The 18,099-nt window shown below is 35.6% G+C and overlaps 1 protein-coding gene across 1 annotated transcript in view; it reads right to left on the bottom strand.

The window, feature by feature from the left end:
- The window catches only part of LOC112957882 (multidrug resistance-associated protein 1-like), a gene marked incomplete at its 5' end in the record, with an annotated part of 30,168 nt that overhangs the window by 4,182 nt on the left and 7,887 nt on the right, over positions 1-18,099 (bottom strand). The window contains 17 exons of the mRNA XM_026051644.1: positions 297-455; positions 2,018-2,161; positions 3,110-3,211; positions 3,790-3,916; positions 4,738-4,937; positions 5,935-6,090; positions 7,183-7,337; positions 7,835-8,054; positions 9,081-9,141; positions 9,921-9,990; positions 10,909-11,095; positions 12,070-12,237; positions 12,721-12,897; positions 13,868-13,994; positions 15,371-15,437; positions 15,554-15,638; positions 16,400-16,546. Coding sequence (XP_025907429.1) covers positions 297-455; positions 2,018-2,161; positions 3,110-3,211; positions 3,790-3,916; positions 4,738-4,937; positions 5,935-6,090; positions 7,183-7,337; positions 7,835-8,054; positions 9,081-9,141; positions 9,921-9,990; positions 10,909-11,095; positions 12,070-12,237; positions 12,721-12,897; positions 13,868-13,994; positions 15,371-15,437; positions 15,554-15,638; positions 16,400-16,546 — 2,352 coding nt within the window. The remainder of the gene's footprint in view (positions 1-296; positions 456-2,017; positions 2,162-3,109; positions 3,212-3,789; positions 3,917-4,737; positions 4,938-5,934; positions 6,091-7,182; positions 7,338-7,834; positions 8,055-9,080; positions 9,142-9,920; positions 9,991-10,908; positions 11,096-12,069; positions 12,238-12,720; positions 12,898-13,867; positions 13,995-15,370; positions 15,438-15,553; positions 15,639-16,399; positions 16,547-18,099) is intronic.

Here is an 18,099-nt window from a genome sequence, read left to right as displayed (position 1 = left end):
CTTTGTAATCTCACCTGTTTCTTSCACATTAATGCCAACAAACAGATGCAACTTTTTCAGGATAGATTTATGACTCCAGTACTTCAGATTTAATCTAATCCTAAAGCTAAGACTCAACTATTTARTTCTAAAACTTGATAGGCTAGTACAAAATGTTTTCAAAAATCAGTAAAATACYATTTGAGTTTTACACTCCCACCTTGTGGCAACCTTTGGACTTAAAACTTCTCACAAATATTCAATGATGTCTTGTGTCAGTCAGCATGATAATCGCTATCTCTAAAAACAGATCTCACCTGGGGAATAATGTTAAGATTTCCACGGAGGTCATGGAGCCCAATAGTGGATATATCAATGCCATCAATAATTATTTTGCCTCCAGATCCTTCTAGAACTCTAAACAAGCAATTTGTGAGTGTTGATTTACCAGCTCCTGTTCTTCCAACAATTCCAACCTGGAACAGAAAATATTCTCATTAAGACTATAATGTTCTCTACTATGCATTGTACATGAAAAATGAGTTCTAATTTCAGTCTCCACTTTTTGTTAAAAATATTTCTTTCCTGACATGCAATATATAGCTAAAACTATATTAAAAAAAAAAACTTGTTACGGAGGACTGTTTAAAACTCACTTTTTGACCAACTGTATCACAGTCCCAGTTCTCATTCAGAAGCTGTACAGCCTACACCTGGTTCAGAGGGAAGCCCTTTCTTTGTCTAACACTCCTGAGCTCACACCAAGGTCTCATGCTGTGTTCTTTGGTCCCAAAGCTGATTAGCACTAATCTGGCAGAATATTTCTCTAAAGAAATATTTAAGACAATGAACAAGTTGAATTTCAAGTAAGAATCCTCCTTAAAACTGCCAAATTCATCTGGAAAATCTAATTGGGGATGTGTCTATCCACTCTTTTGAGAGGAAAGCCTCTTCTCAAGTATCGTAAGATGTAGAGGTCCCCTCTTCATGCAGGCACTAGAGCAGCAWGGAACCAGCACCAGTTCATATTTCCTCTCATTTAACGTTTTTAAGCTGCCAGGTTATAACACTGCTGCGCCGCCATTCTCGTGGAGAACTTCACTTGCCCATGACGTTGTACCGTATTCACCTCTGCAGCCAACAGCCTCATCTTAAAACATGCAATAGCTTGGCATCAGCAAACAGCATTTTTTTTCCCATTCTGTTCTTAAAAATGACATGGCTGCATGAGCTCAGTGTGAGGTGTCTGATCTACCAGAGGACTGGACAATCAGTCTCAAATGCTAACTGGAATTCAAAGTCAGTTACTATAAATTTAACTGTGGGGGGGTATAAATTGGTGGAGCTGCAAGAGCAAAAGGCATAAACTGGCAGTGAACTATCAAAAAAACTTCTATTAGTGCAGAGAAGATCAAGAATATGACTGCGCTTAGTAGGCATTAGAGTGTGACAAGGTCAAGAAGACAAGTCTGTATGGTGTGGGTACGGTATGGGGACAGCAATCTGACGCAACTGGTTGCTTCAAGGATTACAATTCTACACCAACAGGGCTACCTGCAAGCATCTGCTCTACTGTAGTATCAAATACAGGCTCTGACCAATTCTAATATAGCAAATTAAAGAACTTACATTTATACCTATAAAGAATTTTTCAAAGTTTGTTTGCCTTGATTTTTATGTACAAAGTTACAAAAAGGCATTTTTTTTTGGTAACACCTTTCCCCTAGGCTTTTTTTTTTTTTTTTCCCCTCAACTAGCTGAAAGTTATGTAAACATCTATATCTAATTCATAGAGATTCTTCCCCAGTCAGTGTTGCAGGGGAAATAAAATATTATCCCAGTTTCTTACTTTGAGTAGAGGAAAATATTTTTCCGCTTTCCAGTTGTCTTTCTTTAACATCTCCTCCATTTAAGATTTTCCCTGCTTAACATTATCTTGCTGCATATAATATTAGAGTCCTCTTACATTTTCTTTTCTTTCGAAGTAGAAAGTTCAGGAAAAGAAGTTTTTATGCCTATTTCTTATTATATACAATACCTTCTCTTTACTTCGTATTTGGAAAGAGACATTATTCAGGGCTAAACCAAGATCTTTTCTATACTGAGCCTTGTAGTTAATAAATTCTATTATGCCTCTATCGGGCCATCCCACGGGTGGTCTTTTCGACGTAATCCAGGGTTCCTAGAATTAAAATCATGGATGATTCAGCACATGACAGTAAAAATATTACAAGTCAACAAAAAACGCTAGGCAAAGGATATGCGGCTCTAAAAGTCCAAGCAGACTTAGAATAATTCCAATGAAATTATAGGTAGGAAGTAATCAATTATTTTAACAGACACTGGATATCATCAACATTCATATTTTTTTCCCCTCCCTTAGGAACCAACATCACATATACTCATTTAAAAAGTTTAACAGGGTAGTTGCAAATAGCCTTTTATCCATTCTCTCAATTCACAGGCCTGGAACTAAGTGTTCCTAACCTCCATGAGGTTAGGAACCTTAGGCAGTTGCCTAACCTCCAAGAAGTTTAAAATGCATAATTTACAAGAAACTCTTTTTCTCCCCAAAAGAGAAGAGAAGGAGAGAACAGAAAGACACAAACAGAAGTAAAGAAATAGGAAAAAAAAAAACTGTGAAAGGATAAAAGAGAACTAAGAAATAGAAGAAGAAAATGTTTGACACAAACCAATGCTCTTGGTGTGTCTTCTTAATACAGACACTACCGTGAGAAAAGGATAATAGCCAAGGACAATTGCAAGAAATGTCTCTTCAGCCATGAGGTTAATAGCCGGGGGTCTGGCAGGCTTCTCTTCTCTGTCTTCCTGCCTTAAGATGTTCCTCTTCCTTGCACAAATCCAAGAGAGTTCATGTGAGCTGTGCCTAGCTAGCAAACACTGCTGTAGTGAGGCTACAGGATGCCAAGAAATTTCTCAAAACAGAAATAAAACTGCAAGCACAATCAATATATTGAATAAGCTACATATCAGTCTCATGTAAAAGCTTTGAGAAAGTATGTAGTAGCAAATTATAACTTATAATCGCTCTCTAATATTAAATTCAATACACATTGAATATTTTCTATGCAAATGAAACATAAACATTCTTCTCAAAAAGAATGCTCACCTCTTTATCCATGTTTGCATATTCACAGACTCTTTCAATTGAAACTGCATTGGTCTCAATTTCACATGCCTTACGCACCCAAAAATTTAAACTCTGAATTATCTGAGGGAAAAAAATGAATTGCAGAATGTAAATAATAATAATAATAATAATAATTCTACTAGAATACAAAATAGTGAATTTCAAAACATACTTTGAATTTAATCAATTCATAGGGCTGGATACTTAATCGCTTACTTTTTGTGTACATAATATTTAAGCCATGTTTTAAATAGCTTTTCACCAGGAGATCTTACTGTATTACAAGATACCTTCCAAATGTGGCTCTCATGATGCCAAAGTAAACTTCTAGTAAATTTTTATATAAGCTTTCCCATACAGCATTAGATAAGTTAGCAAAAAAAAGAACTCAAATATGAATGACATTTGAACACCATCAAATTTCTTTCCTGTTCCCAATTTAATAAAAGACTTAAATGTAAACTACACATAGTTTGATTAACCTTTGTTTTAATAAATACTCATTAAATAAAAATTAAATACTCAGAAGAAATGGGTAATTAAGCTTCCTGAAATTAATGGCATTCAATTTCACTGATGTTTTTATTTATCTACTGAACTGTATTCTTCCCTTTTCTTATGTAACAGAGCAAGAACACCAAAACTATGCCATTACTTACATTTAGAGCATATGATATGGATAAACCCACTGTAGAAGAATTCACTGCATTTCCAGCCAGCACAACAAACATTGCAGCAAAGAACACCATTAAGCTGCCTAAAAATTCAAGCCTGACAGACAGCCACCTGTAGTAAAGCAAAACAGGGAAAACAGTGAATTACCTATATTTTTTTTTCCACGGTGTAGTGAACAAATAGTGGATATAAAGACTCTGTGACATCAGTCTCTTCAACCTATTCCACAAAATGAGAATAACCTTTCCCATGTTACAGAGTCTGAGGGAGGGGAATATGGCAGATTTAAAGTAATTTGTGAACTACTAGCACAACTAGGAAAAAAAAATGCAGGTCTTTCAAATCCTGTCCCACCTGCCCTTCATTAGCCACACTGCCCTTCTCTTCCTACCTTAAAAAGACTCAGGTGTATGAATGAAAATCAGAATGGAAAATCCCCTCTTCACTAGCCTCTGCCTGTAACTGTATGAGATTCAACATACCACATGATAAAAAAGGAAGGGGAAATACATTTATTTCCTCAGGCTTGGGAGTGAATTCACAAGATACGTTTATATTGTAGGCAGAGACACCAAGTTACTTCTACATGAAGTATTGAAATACAAATTAGATTGGTCATAAATTTCTAAGAGGAACTTTTAGTTGAAATGTAATACAGTTCCTGTCCAGGAACTAGCTGCAAACCTTTATGTAAACACTCTCATCCTATAGACAGCACATGCACATTTTCCATACATTTGCTAGTTTTCAGTACATAAAGAATTCATCCTAATGCTTAAATATAGACTATGTGTTCATTACAAAGAGCAACGGAGAAACTGCTCCTGTCCTTTCTTCTGTTTCTCAGAGGTTTTACTCTGGGTGAAATAAACGTTTAGCAATGGAAGTGAACAGAAAGGGGCTGTCAGAGATGCAGAACTGCTGAAAAGTACCTGTTTGAGATGACATTATTGTAAAAATAAACCAAGTTCTCATACACCACATCATTATTTTTTCTAATGAATCTTTCCTGGTGGCCAAATGCTCGAATTGTTGATCCCCCTAAGAGAGTCTCACTGAAGTGGGAGATCACAGGAGAATGTGATGCTCCAGCTAGTCGGCGAATCTGTCGTGAGCTTGCTATGTAGTAGCGCTAATAAAATAATACAGAAAAAGAGAGACAGGTTTTAAAATTCTGAAGTTTCTTTTATGTTGTTTTAAACACTTGCCATATTTTCTCCATTTTTGAAAATATCCAAGTTATTGTTATAAATTCTGAATACGCAAAAATTGGATATATCTAAGTCGGAGTATCTAGAAGGTAGGAAAGTTATTTACAGACATCACAGAAAAAAAGTCTGAGAGCAGTAGCATTGCAATGCTGACATAACTGCAATATAGCAATTTAGGTAAATTCAGTAATTCAGCAAAGCTGAAATAAGAGCAAATTATCTGCAACTGTAAACAATATACCGTATCACTGGAGATATATAACAACCAAATAAATTTTTATGAGCTTTTAAAACAGAATGCTGTTTTTTTCCTTACATGAAAGCTAAGGAAGATTTAGCTTTTTATTTCTTTATCTAGTGATGCCTGTATTTAAATTCCTTAAGGAAAACTGAATCAACACACACTTCCATCTATAACCTGATTTTATTTCAGACTCCTTTAATCACAGACCTGGGGTATCAAGAAACCGGTATGCAGCCATTAATCCTTTTCAAACACTATCTTTTTAGCTGACATTCCAAAAAATAAATAGCACAATAAGTTAGGTAATGTTTTATTTTAACATTTTTACACATGCTGTTTCAAGGTTACTTTTCATTTTACGTCCCACTTTTGTGAGAAAACGTGATCAAAATTTTTGGTGGGATCTGTATCAATACTCTATTGTCCAAAGAAAAAGGAAAATACAAAGAGAACAATATACAATGTTAAAAGTTACCAAACATTACAAAGAATACTCAAGAAGTGTTCTAATTTCCTTTTAAGAAGTCAGGACACCCTTCTGCGAAAAAATAGATGTTCAGGTGTGTTCTGTGTGTTTTTCAGATTAAGGAATAATTTATATTTGTACCCTTGATAATTTCACATATTTCATACACATACATCTATAAATCTTTATAAAAGTTTAATGAACTTACTTGGATAATAAAATACAAGTATCCCAGTGGAATAACTACTACTACAAATAGCGGAGAGGCAGATGTGATAACCAGAATGGTTCCAATAACATCCAAGGTGCAATTTAACCAAGTTCGTAAGTAGTAATGAAAACGTATGTCCACTATAAACAAGTCCTGTCACAATGCACAAAAGAATTAATGTTTTGAGTTAATTTCACTATAGATTTCAAAGAAGTATCATTCAAAAAACTGAATCAAATGAAAATATCTTCAATAACAATTGCTTGAGAAAAAAATGACATCTTAATAATAGATCTTAATAGATGTTAATAGGTCCTTGTTACTGCCTAATACTGGAATAGATATAGTACCTTTAAATGAAATAATATGCCAAAGAATTGACTCAGAGGTAGTGAAGAAAAAAGAAACGAGTACTATTTAGCTTGCCGAAAGCTTACTTGATTGAAAAGCAGACTGGGAGTTTACTGTTATCTCTTCTTTAACCTTCTGTTAGTGATTCAGAAATGTACTAAAATATTATTAATTCCTTATTGTACATTCTAAAGGTTGATAATATATTGCAACTAAACAATAGACTTGACTTGGAAGTCAAGCCTAAATCAACTACTCTTCCAGTGTACTACATAATAACTCTGGAATCTATTTCAGAGAATATTCATATCAACTACATAGATCAATATATAGTGTTTGAAATAGTCTGCAATGCAATGTAACGATCTACTTAAGAGGATAATGGAAAGCATTAAGTTAGTTAATAACACCTGTTTGTGTGTTAAAGATTCCAGTTAAAGTCAAAACACTACAAAATAGAAAGTGTCATTCACTGTATGTTTATATACACCTAAGAGCTTACATTTGATACATTAAATATTATTGCACAAAATAGTTTGCATCACATCATCAGGGAATAAAAATAACATAAAAAAAAAAAAAAAAAAAGGAAAAGAAAACCTCAGATCAGGTTTATTTAACTCTGGTAAACTTGTCATACTGAAGAAATGGCTTTTAAGGAATGAGTTCCTGATAATCATAGAGTCTAAAGTAACTTCTATGGACAATAATGTGTTGACAATTTTTGTAAGAAAATGCTTTGAGACAGTACTATAACTTTTTATGCACTGATGAAGTAACTTTCTATCTCTCAACATTGAATTCAGCTACTTTGATGTTTTTTCCAGCAACACTAAATGGAACTAAAAGTGCAGTCACTTAAAAATCAAATATATGCAAGAGTTTTCTCTTTACCTTTGTGAATCTATTGATGATCTGACCTACGGGATTAGTTTCAAAATGCTGAAGAGGAAGGTGCAAAACGCTGTCCAGCATCTGGTGATGCAGTGCCCGAGAAGCAGCCAGTGATCCCCTGATGAGCACATAGGCACCACAGCAAACAAGGAGACCTCGTGAGCAAAGAAATAAAAGGACTGTATGATTGACTGGGGATGGCAGCAGGAGGAGCTCGTTTCTGTCTCACTCTTCCATCACAGTCACCAATCCAGTAGTTCTACGTCATACCTTGGCTTTATAAAGTTTTGTTTTACAAATGCTCCTATTTGTATTTTGTTGACACACCTTACTAGTTCATGAGCATGTCTTTCCTGCTTTTCCATGCCCCTCAAGCTAGCATGCTACTATACACCAATACTGATGTCCTCCCGAACTGAGATAATAACTGCATTAGATTAGTTGAGGATGTTCAAGGAAGGCTCATAAAAATTACATGGCATTTTTCTTCCTACATTGCTGAGTATCTCTTCTGATCCCCTCCCAGGTTGACAACTATACTTTGCGGTATATAATTCTATCTGAAACAACCAGCATTATTTCTTTGGCAATATATATTCAAGTAGATAACTTTACAAATGAAGAGAAATTAGTCATAGATACTCAGCCTTACCTTGTATGAAGCCCAAAAGGCTGTAGACACCAAGTTTATAATTGCGCAACTGCTTCCATTCCGTGAAATCATTAGTTTTGGCTGTTTCTGAAGTCCAGGTGCTAAGCCACAGATTTTGCCCAATAGCCAGTGCGTTCTGACCTAAATAAGCAGCTATGGTTAGCCACACCCATCGCCACTCAAAGGCTTGTAGGTATTTCARAACAACTGCCATTTTCATCTAAAATATATAGAAAAGAACACAAAGTGTTGCTCTTTAGAAATCATTACCATCGCTGATGGCAAGTACAGATTACACCATGGGAACTGCATGCATTACATCCCTCATGAATAAGAATAAATCTGAATCTATATATGTAAACTATATATATATATTAAAAAAAAAGAGAGCAAGCAATTTGGCTGAAGCAAACATTATTCTATTCATTAGTAGTTAGGAAATTTGGAATGGCTGCTCTGAGCTACTAGAGCCAAGGGAATTATTAGTGACAGCAGGAAAATTCTCATCATTGGTGTAGCCCCAGACGAACGGGGAGAAACTCAGCTAAGCAGCCTGCAAGGTAACAATTGACAGCAGCAGAATTCTTAGATTTCACTACAGGGTCTGTGAGAAAGTGCTAGTTGACACAGACTCTTCTGTTTCCCTTCTGCTAATTCAGTTTCTTTAAGTGTCCATCGCTATCCTCTTGGTGGAAACTCACTCCTGTTTTCTCACTGCTCTTAATTCTAATTTAGCTACAGCATCCTGTAAAGTTTTGGCCCTCTCCACATTCTGGTTTACCTGTTCTTTTGCCTCTTCCTAACAACTGGCAGGCCTTTTTAATGGAGATAAGAGAAAGTTTATTTTGAATATAAAACAGTACTGCAGCAGTACTACCATGCAAAATTTCATGTCTGCTCCAGTACACGGGTTTTAAAACTCCTAAAGGTGAGGCAGACAGATTTTTTTTTCTAAAGGAGGTATAAGATATCTTAAGCTTGGTCTTTCTGAGATCTTGAATGTCAGAAATGAGATTCGTGCTTAATCTTGAAAGATTTAATATAAAAAGTTTGGCCTGTAGCAGACTATCAAAATAGATTATTTCGATTAAGCATCTAAAACCTTGGAAAATAAAAGATTGATTTAAAAATCTCTCATTAGATATCAGAAAACCTTAAGAATCAGGCAAGTATGACTGCAAAATAACATATTCATCTTCTATGTAGCCAAAAAAATGCCAAAGCTTTTTCTACTAGAGATACTTACGCCTCCTGTGGCGACCTTTTCTTTACTCTTTGAGTCTGTTCTCCACTGAGCAAGTGAAGGACTGCAAACAAGAATGCCAAATACACTCTTAGTGTTCATTTCCTGTGAATCATTCTATGAAGAATATATCTGTTTATGCCTAAGTAGAGTTGCATTCTACAAAATCTTGTGATGTTTTTTCGAAGTCTATTTCTGCTTTTATAATAACTCTATTGTCAAAAGGCAATACGAAGTATTACTTTTTCATCTACCTAATGTGGGCCCAGAATGGGCTTTAGCATATGACACACACAATTCTACTTCCTCCAAATCAAAGCAGTTACGTTTAGGTGTCTTGCACTGCCTGAAATTCTTAGCATAAATCTCTACTACTTCAGGGAGCCCCACTGCAGATACACTGTGAGAGATTTACAAATTGATGTAGGAGTTTTTCCAACTATTTCACAGATTTGAGGTGGTCTTAAATGATAAATCAATGGCACAGAGAAATACGTGGAGCATGGACTAATTACTAATGCAGCAAGAAGTAAAGCTGCTGCAGGTAGTGCTCAACATCAGTGACTTCTGCTGATCTTCTGAAGTAAAACTCCCTTTCACTCCCACCTAATGTGCAAAAGAGCCCTTGAACTGGAGCCTTTGAACTCAAGGGGAGTTCAAGGACATTAACTGGGTTCCTCTGGTATAAAATCAAGCCAGAAAATGAGCTCCAGATGCACACACCACATCTAATTGCTAATGTGCATTTAGATTTAAGCTMTATTTACAGAGTGGGGGATAACTGTGCAGTCTTTGGTATAGATACTTAGGGTTGTCTAGGTAATGGCCAAATTTAATACTTACTCTTTATGTTTCRAAAGTTTTCTTTGTGGCAGATTCTTTCCTTGCTGACACTCTTCTTTTGTGGAATTCACTACGGCAGAAACAACAAAACAAAACAAAAACAGAATAATATTTTCAGTTATTATACCACATGTAGATACGTACAGTACAGGAAGCTAGAAAAATAAAAGGGGATGAATGGGGATACTTTGATTTATTCTTTCTATTCAGTCAGTCCCCTAGTCTTGGGACAGGTACTACACAAGATGGAGAAGGTCCAGACACTAGAACTTTGACASTAAGTAAACCTCTTTCATGATGTGGAAGTTAATAACTTCTAAATTACTTTGAAACAATATAGGTATGAACATACAAAAGGGGTCAGAATTAATATTTCTTAATAATATTGTAAAAGTCTTTTCAAAGGAATTCTACATTTATCTTCACTGAAGTAGAAATGTGTGCTAGCAAAGCAGCCCAGAGGCTCTATAGAACTCTGYTCTTGCTTAGCAGAAGTATTATAATACCCTATAAATATTAACATTACTACGTATATCAAAACATTCTTGCATCATAACTGGAAAACTTAGCACATCATCTTGCTGTTCCTTATGTGCTATAAACAAAAAGGAACCAGCATTTTTCTTCCAGGAATGGGGTACATTAAAGATTTGTTGGCTTAAATGACACTAAAGACAAATATATGTTTTCTATATATGTTTTCTATATACATTCATCATGCTGAATATACTTTTGTCTACTTTGATATCAGAGCACATCCCGTGCTGTTTCTTCTCACTTCCTTGGGCCCCCTTCCCTTTCTTTATTCCCTTCAGATAAAACATAAGCTTCTTTTCAGGGCAACATCCTATCTTCACCCCTTCATAAGAACTGCTCTTCTGTTTCTAAAAATTATTCTATTCATTTCAAGGAAAGGGAGAAGGAATATTTTTCAAGTTTGAATGAAAAGGATAACTACAATGAAAACATAGTAAATCTATTCTCTCACCTTTCTCTAGGGTTGTCTCTTCACTTCTATTCTCTGTAGCGAAAGCTTGAATAAGCTCGGCAAAGTTRCCTCTCTTTGAAATCAATTCTTGGTAAGTCCCCATTTCACTTATCCTGCCTTCTTCCATCACYATTACAAGGTCAGCTTGAGGCAAAAGGGTTAAGTTGTGTGTCACCAGCACACGAGTCTGAAACACAGAATGTTGCATATTTTTCCATATTAAAAAAGCATGTATTAGAAGCTGACATTTTCTTAGCATAGCTTGAATGACAGACTGTTTTATGATTTTGCCTACTTGTCTAATTTATTACAATTATTATTTTTATGACACTTCTCCTTTAATTGCCAATCCTAATTTCAAATCTTTTACTTTTAGAACTCCTTGATATTGCTCCTACTTATTTCTTCCTTAAGAAGTATCTTTTGTCTGGCAATAGTTTAAATTAAGAGCTATAGTATCTAACTCTTCCCACTGCAGTCTAATGCACCACATCYAGTTTGAGTTTCATCATTAATTCTGCGTAGCAGCCTACCATTATTACTGATATTTCTGCCAGAAAGCAGATATCACCCACAGAGCAAATACATTAAGAAAAAAAGAGAAAGATGAGAGAACAAGTACTTACCTAAGAGATAATGCATGTATTTTCCAGTTGTAAACCAGCAGTAGTAACCTGCATTAACTGCTAACATGGAAGAGATTTTTTTCCCCAGGTATCTTACCTTCATATACTTTTATCTGGGAAAATACATTCTCTCTGATTCCACTTTCCCTGAAGAACTTCTCTGTTCAATAAGAAATTTCTCTTTGTATAACCTATTTACTGCACTGAGGCATTGAGAGCAACCACAGATCACAGCAGTCCTTAAGATCTGCTAGTAAAGCAGCCAAACCCAAATATTATCTGACTCTCTCAGCTTCCCAGGCCACCCCAGCACTCACTATACTTTTTTTTGGTCTCTGCTAGGTCTCCCTGGCAGGACTCAAAGTTGTCACAATGAGTGATGCTTCTTATTTAGTCTCTTTACTCAGAATATTGGCATCTATCTAATGCATCTGTAGAATAAGAGGTAAGCCTTTGCAGAATGATCAAGASTGACATTGCAGCTGTTGTATCATACAGAGGAGTTCACCCCCAAATTGAAGTCTTCCTACTTTACCTTGCTTTTCAGGAGACCTGATCGCCCAATCAGCTTATCAAAAAGATGCTTCCCCACATGTACATCTACAGCAGACAGGGGATCATCCAGAAGATACAAGTCAGCATTGCTGTATACAGCTCTGGCCAGACTCACTCTCTGCTTTTGCCCTCCACTTATATTGACACCCTAGAAAAAAGTCACATTTAAATATGAAAGACAAACAGTGTATCACACACTCAATCCCTTCACCAGTTTGGTCAGGTAATCAAGGGAAATTTTAGAATGGATATGAAAAAAAGAAAGGTAAAAAGTTGGATTTTCAAGTAATAAATGTGAACTCTGCCCTTCGATTAAATTCCCATTCCAAAATGAACTAATGTAAGTTACTTTTAGAAAGTAACTGTTATTTACAGATACTTATTTAAAGAAATAAGTAGAGAAATAAGAGGAAGAGGACAGGGCTGACTCAGAAAAACTTTCCATTTTTTTTTAAAAAAGAGTCAATGTAAAAAGCAACAGAARTTCAGAGCTTGAATGCCTGAACTCATGAAGTTTAAAGACAGCTAAGCCTGTCCTGATTAGTCATCAGTGTCATATGGATCAGATATAAAAARTATAAAAGCACATAGGTTAGCTTACTGTATCATTTATGATACTTCAAATTCTCACCCTTTCTCCAATCTCTGTTTGATCTCCATTTGGTAACTGTTCCAAATCTGGCAGTAAAGCACAAGACTCTAAAACCTGCTCATAGTATGGTCTGTTTAGATTTGCGCCAAAGAGAATATTTTCCTGCAAAGTGGCATTTTGAATCCAGGCCTGCTGAGAAACATAAGCCACTGACCCCTAAACAAAGAGAAAAGAAAAACAATCCTTACTTGTCAGTCTACACATGAAAAAGATACCTTTTAAAATGTTTGCTATTCCAGCTTTATCTTAAGTAACTAGTGATCTTTCCTTTCTTACATTAAGCAATATACCCTTTGAAAGGGCATTAATTTTATTACAAATCAATAATGTACACAYGTTGGGCATCAGCCTTCCTTATTAGGTTCTATATAGTTCATCTTTCTCTCATTAATTCCTGTTCTCGGGTCTGGAACACTTCAAAGTCATCCCCTCTTCTCCAACTGTATCAGCAAAAGAAGAGTGATTTCCACAAAAATGAAGATTCCTGTTCTAAACATATTTTCAAAACCGTCACTTTTTAATATTGCAACTGCATTAATTTATATTATTGTGATAAACGGATATTTATTCCCTTGAATACTGTAATTTATTTTCACTGCAGTTTGTAAATACCTTTTTTTAAAATCTATAATTTATAAAAGTTTCCTTAAATTTGTTTTTATGATGTAACAACTGGAAGAGTTGAGCTACAACATTTCTTCCAACTGCCTAAAGCTCAGCCTTTCCCTTCTATTTATATATCTTGCATTTTCTGTACTTGTAAGCCATTGCAAGAGATAATAATTTTTATATAAATTTCCTGCTGTTCCAAATTGGCCAAGTTGACACAGTTGTAACAGCAAATGTTAAGTATTTAGGTTCAATATATGACTTATGATTTTTGCACTGAATTATAGTAGATTCTAACACAATGAGAAAGACTATGCAATCACTCAGCACCACTACCAAATGACACCACGCTATTTGTTTTCTATGAAAATTCAAGATCAACAAGCTAAAAACTGAAGCTTGGATTGTTGTAATGTTTCTTTCTACTATTAGAAATAGTTGAGCAGTATAAACACACTTCCAAAAAAGATTTCACTTAATTTTGTTATGAGGGAAAAACAAAACAAAACAACCTTACTCGTCTCTGAACTGTTCCTTCCAGTCTCTCCATTTCTCCAAGAATAGCAGAGAGAAAAGATGACTTTCCAGACCCAACTTGTCCCACAACAGCAACTAAGGAGCCTTCAGGAATGCTGACACTTAGGCTGGAAACATTGAGGAAGACAACTTAGTGACCTTCTCTGCATAAGGTATGGGCTGCGATTAATTTAAGAATGAAAATTCTATTTTACCCTCACAATAATCAGAAAATAGCAGTTTTAGGCTCTTGTAATGGCCTTAAGAATACATTTATTTGTTTGAAAGTTAYGAATTTATGTCTTCATTTGGTCAAAACAAAATCAAATGGAAGATGTGATATTTCCCTCCTCCTCTATTAATTGACTGCTAGATGTCTTATAACGTGTACAACTTAACAACATCTACTCTAGCCATTAAGGAAAAAATAAATGGGATGGAAAAAGATGAGGAAAAAATAGCTGTTGAGTAAATAACACTGACTTCCTCCTCCACAGACTGCTGTGTTTTCAATACAAACTTATTCAGGGAACAGCATGTACTCATGAACTTTAGCACAGAGGCAGAGCCATCTGCTTTATCTGTGCTCCACGCTAGCTGGATCGACACGTACTCTGATTTGAAGTCTCTACATTCAGACAGAYACACTGGAGTTTGGAGCACAGATGAGGTGAAGAAATAAGACTATAGAGAGAGGCTWTAGCACAATTTAATGAAGTCTATACGGTGCTGAAGGTGCTTCGTACTTGGGTACAATACTACAGGCTATGGTGGCTGAGACTCCAGGCCCGATGCCATGTTATGGGAAGCGATGCCCTCCACCCTGAAGGAACAGGGCAGACCGTGTGGTGAGGGGTTTAGGTTGGGTGGCCTCTAACCTCTTCAACTGTCTTTTTGTTAAGTAACACTATGCCACTCTGAGGCTTTGTCCCTCCCCTTCATTCCCTTACTAATCCTCCAATGTGTTCAGCATTTAGTAGTGTAAGCATGSCTTGATTCATACCTAAGAAAAGTATGAGATACCACTGTGAGATAAGCATTTTTGGTTTCTTTCTTCTTTCTAAAGGAGGCCACAATCTAAACAGAAGATTAMCGTTAAGGCTACATAAATTCTACCAGTTTACTTGTAGGCATGTTAAAATGTTTTCAGTGGACTCATTTAGTACAGCAACAAAAAGGGCATCTTGCCAGCTAATATACCATGGAAGGCAATTCAGAAAAAAAAAAATATGTATTACAGTTGTTAACATCTCCTTGTGCAAACTGGGGAAGTAGGGGAAAGGAAAGAAGGAATGAAGATGTTTATTTCCCGTCTGGTTGCTCTGGCAGCTCTGGCAGCAAAGTTAGATTTGTCTTTCCAGAGCATGTTGATCACATGGGTTACTTTGGAAACAGTACCATATGTTCCTATTGATATATACCATTATGACCTACTCCAAACAACATTCCCATAGGTTTCAAATTCTGCAATGAAGCTCATGAAAATAACTAAGAAATATCTTACTTCTTTAAGACRGGTGGACCACTCCTATCCCAGCAGAAAGAAGCACCAATAAATCCAACAGCATGATCTGTTGCCATAAAGAAAAAMAGAGCAGTGACTTGCAAATGTCTTCCCTCAGCTGAGTTTCTTAATCATCATCTGTATGAGCTAATAAGCAATGAATGATAAACAACTATGGCTTACTTCCACTGCAGTTTGTGTTGACATCTTCGGGATTAAGATCTCTGGCATATAGAAAATCCTCTAAACGCCTCAGGGAAACTTTGGTCTGCAAGAYGAACAAATCTATTTGCAATATGTTTATACTATTTGAAATTTTAAATAATATTTTTAAAAAATTAAACTGTGAAAAAAACAAATTGTCTTATTTAATAACAAACATGTCCAGGTTATATAAATACATATATATATTTTTTTTTTATTAAGTAGTAGATAAATAACTATTTTTTTTCTTCTCCTGAGGATCTTCTGTGTGGTAGTTATAAAATAACAGAATGCTTGACATATCTAACAATAAAATAAATAGCACATGTTTGATAGCTGTTTCTTCTTAATGACAGTTTTCAAAACAAAGATAAAAAACACATTTGATTTTTTTAAAGAAACTGTGCATGCTATTTCTTAATAAATGAAGCTGAGAGATTTCACTCTGAATTTATGATGACCTGTCTATTCCTGTGATATGAAATTCAATGAACATATGCTTGCACTATGTTTTAAGCTACTAGAACGAAATCTTAAGAAGTTTTTGGCTTTGCAGCATGTAGACCATAAATGAAAGCACATCAGGCTCCCAGGCAAGGTCAGGCATGATAATGAAGGGTCATTACCAGTCTACTTAAAGGGTCCTAGGACATAAACAGTCTCCATGTTTCATGTTGCATGCAGAGACTGTGCAGTATCATCTCAGTAAAGTATAACTTAAAATAATTGACTTATTAATTCCTAGTAATAGATGAAACATTATACAGAAGATCGAGATCAGGGCAAATTTCAGCTTTTTTACTATAGCATTCATAACTTGTTTACCTGAGCTACAGCAGAGATGACAGATGGTAAATCAAACAATGGCAGTCGCAGGATGTTAAATAAAGAAATAGAAGTAAAAACTTTGGATGCTGTTAAAATATTCTCTTCATCCATATAAAAGAAGACTCCAAATGTAGCCAGTGAGACCTTTTTAGTTCAAAAAATAGAAGAGATTTATCTGCAAACAAAATCACATTATAACTAAAATTTATACCTAGCTATTATTTTTCTTTTGCGCTTGAGAGTTATGAAATCCAACTTCACTTATGAAGAGGAACTCTTTTGCATCTGCTGCACATGAAGTTTACTCCATGGTTCCATTAGAGTGCATTAATACTTTAATTTTAGTAAGCAATATACATAGCCAGTTTTTTTACCCAGCTGGATAAACATGAAACCATATAAATAGCTTTCCCATCTCAGGAACAGTTTTTTTRTTTTATTCTGAGAATACTGAAACAGGATGTTTCAGACAATTCATTTTTTGTCTCTCTCTCTTTATCTTTCCAACAGCGCTGTGACAATGGCCACAAAGCAAAGCTATTAGCTACATATTTTTAAATTTGTGACTGCCTGGATTTTTCTTCCAAAACGTCTGCAAATCACTATCTTCAACCTGCTTAGCAAAACAGATTAAGATAGCACTTCTTTTCTTTTCCCAGTGTTCCAAAGTTGCCTGATGTATTTATGACCAAACTCTTCTTGAGGTGAATTAAACATATACTACACCAGCTGAGCCCTTTGTATTTTACTTTGTTCAATAATCCAGATCTTTCACAAAAAGCAGCCCTGCCTTAAAGGCTCTGCTCCCTTAAGCAGGACTTGGAGAGCCCCACTGGCCAGCCCTGTGGGCGCACACACTGGCTAAATTTCCTAGGCTTCCTTTCTGTGCTCCTCAGAGCAAGCYGGGCTCCTGCACAAGGCAGACTCAAGCCTTCAGAATCACCCTGACTGAAGTTAATTCCTGTTCTGTGGTATCTCTGTTGAATTGAGGAGCTGTTTGTCTCACTGCACTCAGTTTGATCTTTGTGAGTTGCTCTCATTCACTGTTTCAAAGAGACTTAAGAAACATGACCCTGCCTCTCACTCCACCTCCTGACAGGCTTCAAGTTAAGCAGAAACAAGGTGCCAGTTTGTGTGACTGAAGTTAATCGTGGTCATTTATCCCAAATGACRGTACCAATTTGATCCATTTACTTTCTAATGGAGTTTAATATGGAAGGATTTAAGGGCAAGTTCCAAATGCCTCTCTGATACAATTTCATGGAAACAGATTTGGATGATTTTGGCTCATACTTTTCCTTATTCTATTTCTTATATTTAGAGTTTTAGTGTATAGAAAKAAGATGCCCAAAAATGCAAATGGAAAGGACATTCTCTTAAAATTTCAAAAAGGAGGAGTATAAAGAAGGCATTTGATTGTCCATGCAATAGGAAAAGTCAGATTAAAATACTGGAAAAAGATTCAGACTTAATGGATTTAATTCATGGATTTAATTAATTTTATTTATTTAATTAACCTGCATTTAGTTCCTGACTTTCTAGCAGAGCTCTCTAAACAGTTGARTACATCAATAATCACTCTACATCTTTCCTCTCCAGTCATATAAGTAGTATTGGAACCTATGAATTCAAACATATTGCGTTAATAAACTTAAAATATTTGAGACGCTGTGATGYAATGTTTTAAAGCATCCCCT

This window comes from Nothoprocta perdicaria, unplaced genomic scaffold (assembly GCF_003342845.1).
Source record: "Nothoprocta perdicaria isolate Ctin4 unplaced genomic scaffold, notPer1 scaffold_78, whole genome shotgun sequence".
NCBI classification, from domain to species: Eukaryota; Metazoa; Chordata; class Aves; order Tinamiformes; family Tinamidae; genus Nothoprocta; species Nothoprocta perdicaria.
Note: the sequence above shows the minus strand (reverse complement) of the source record. Positions and strands in the feature narration are given on the sequence as shown.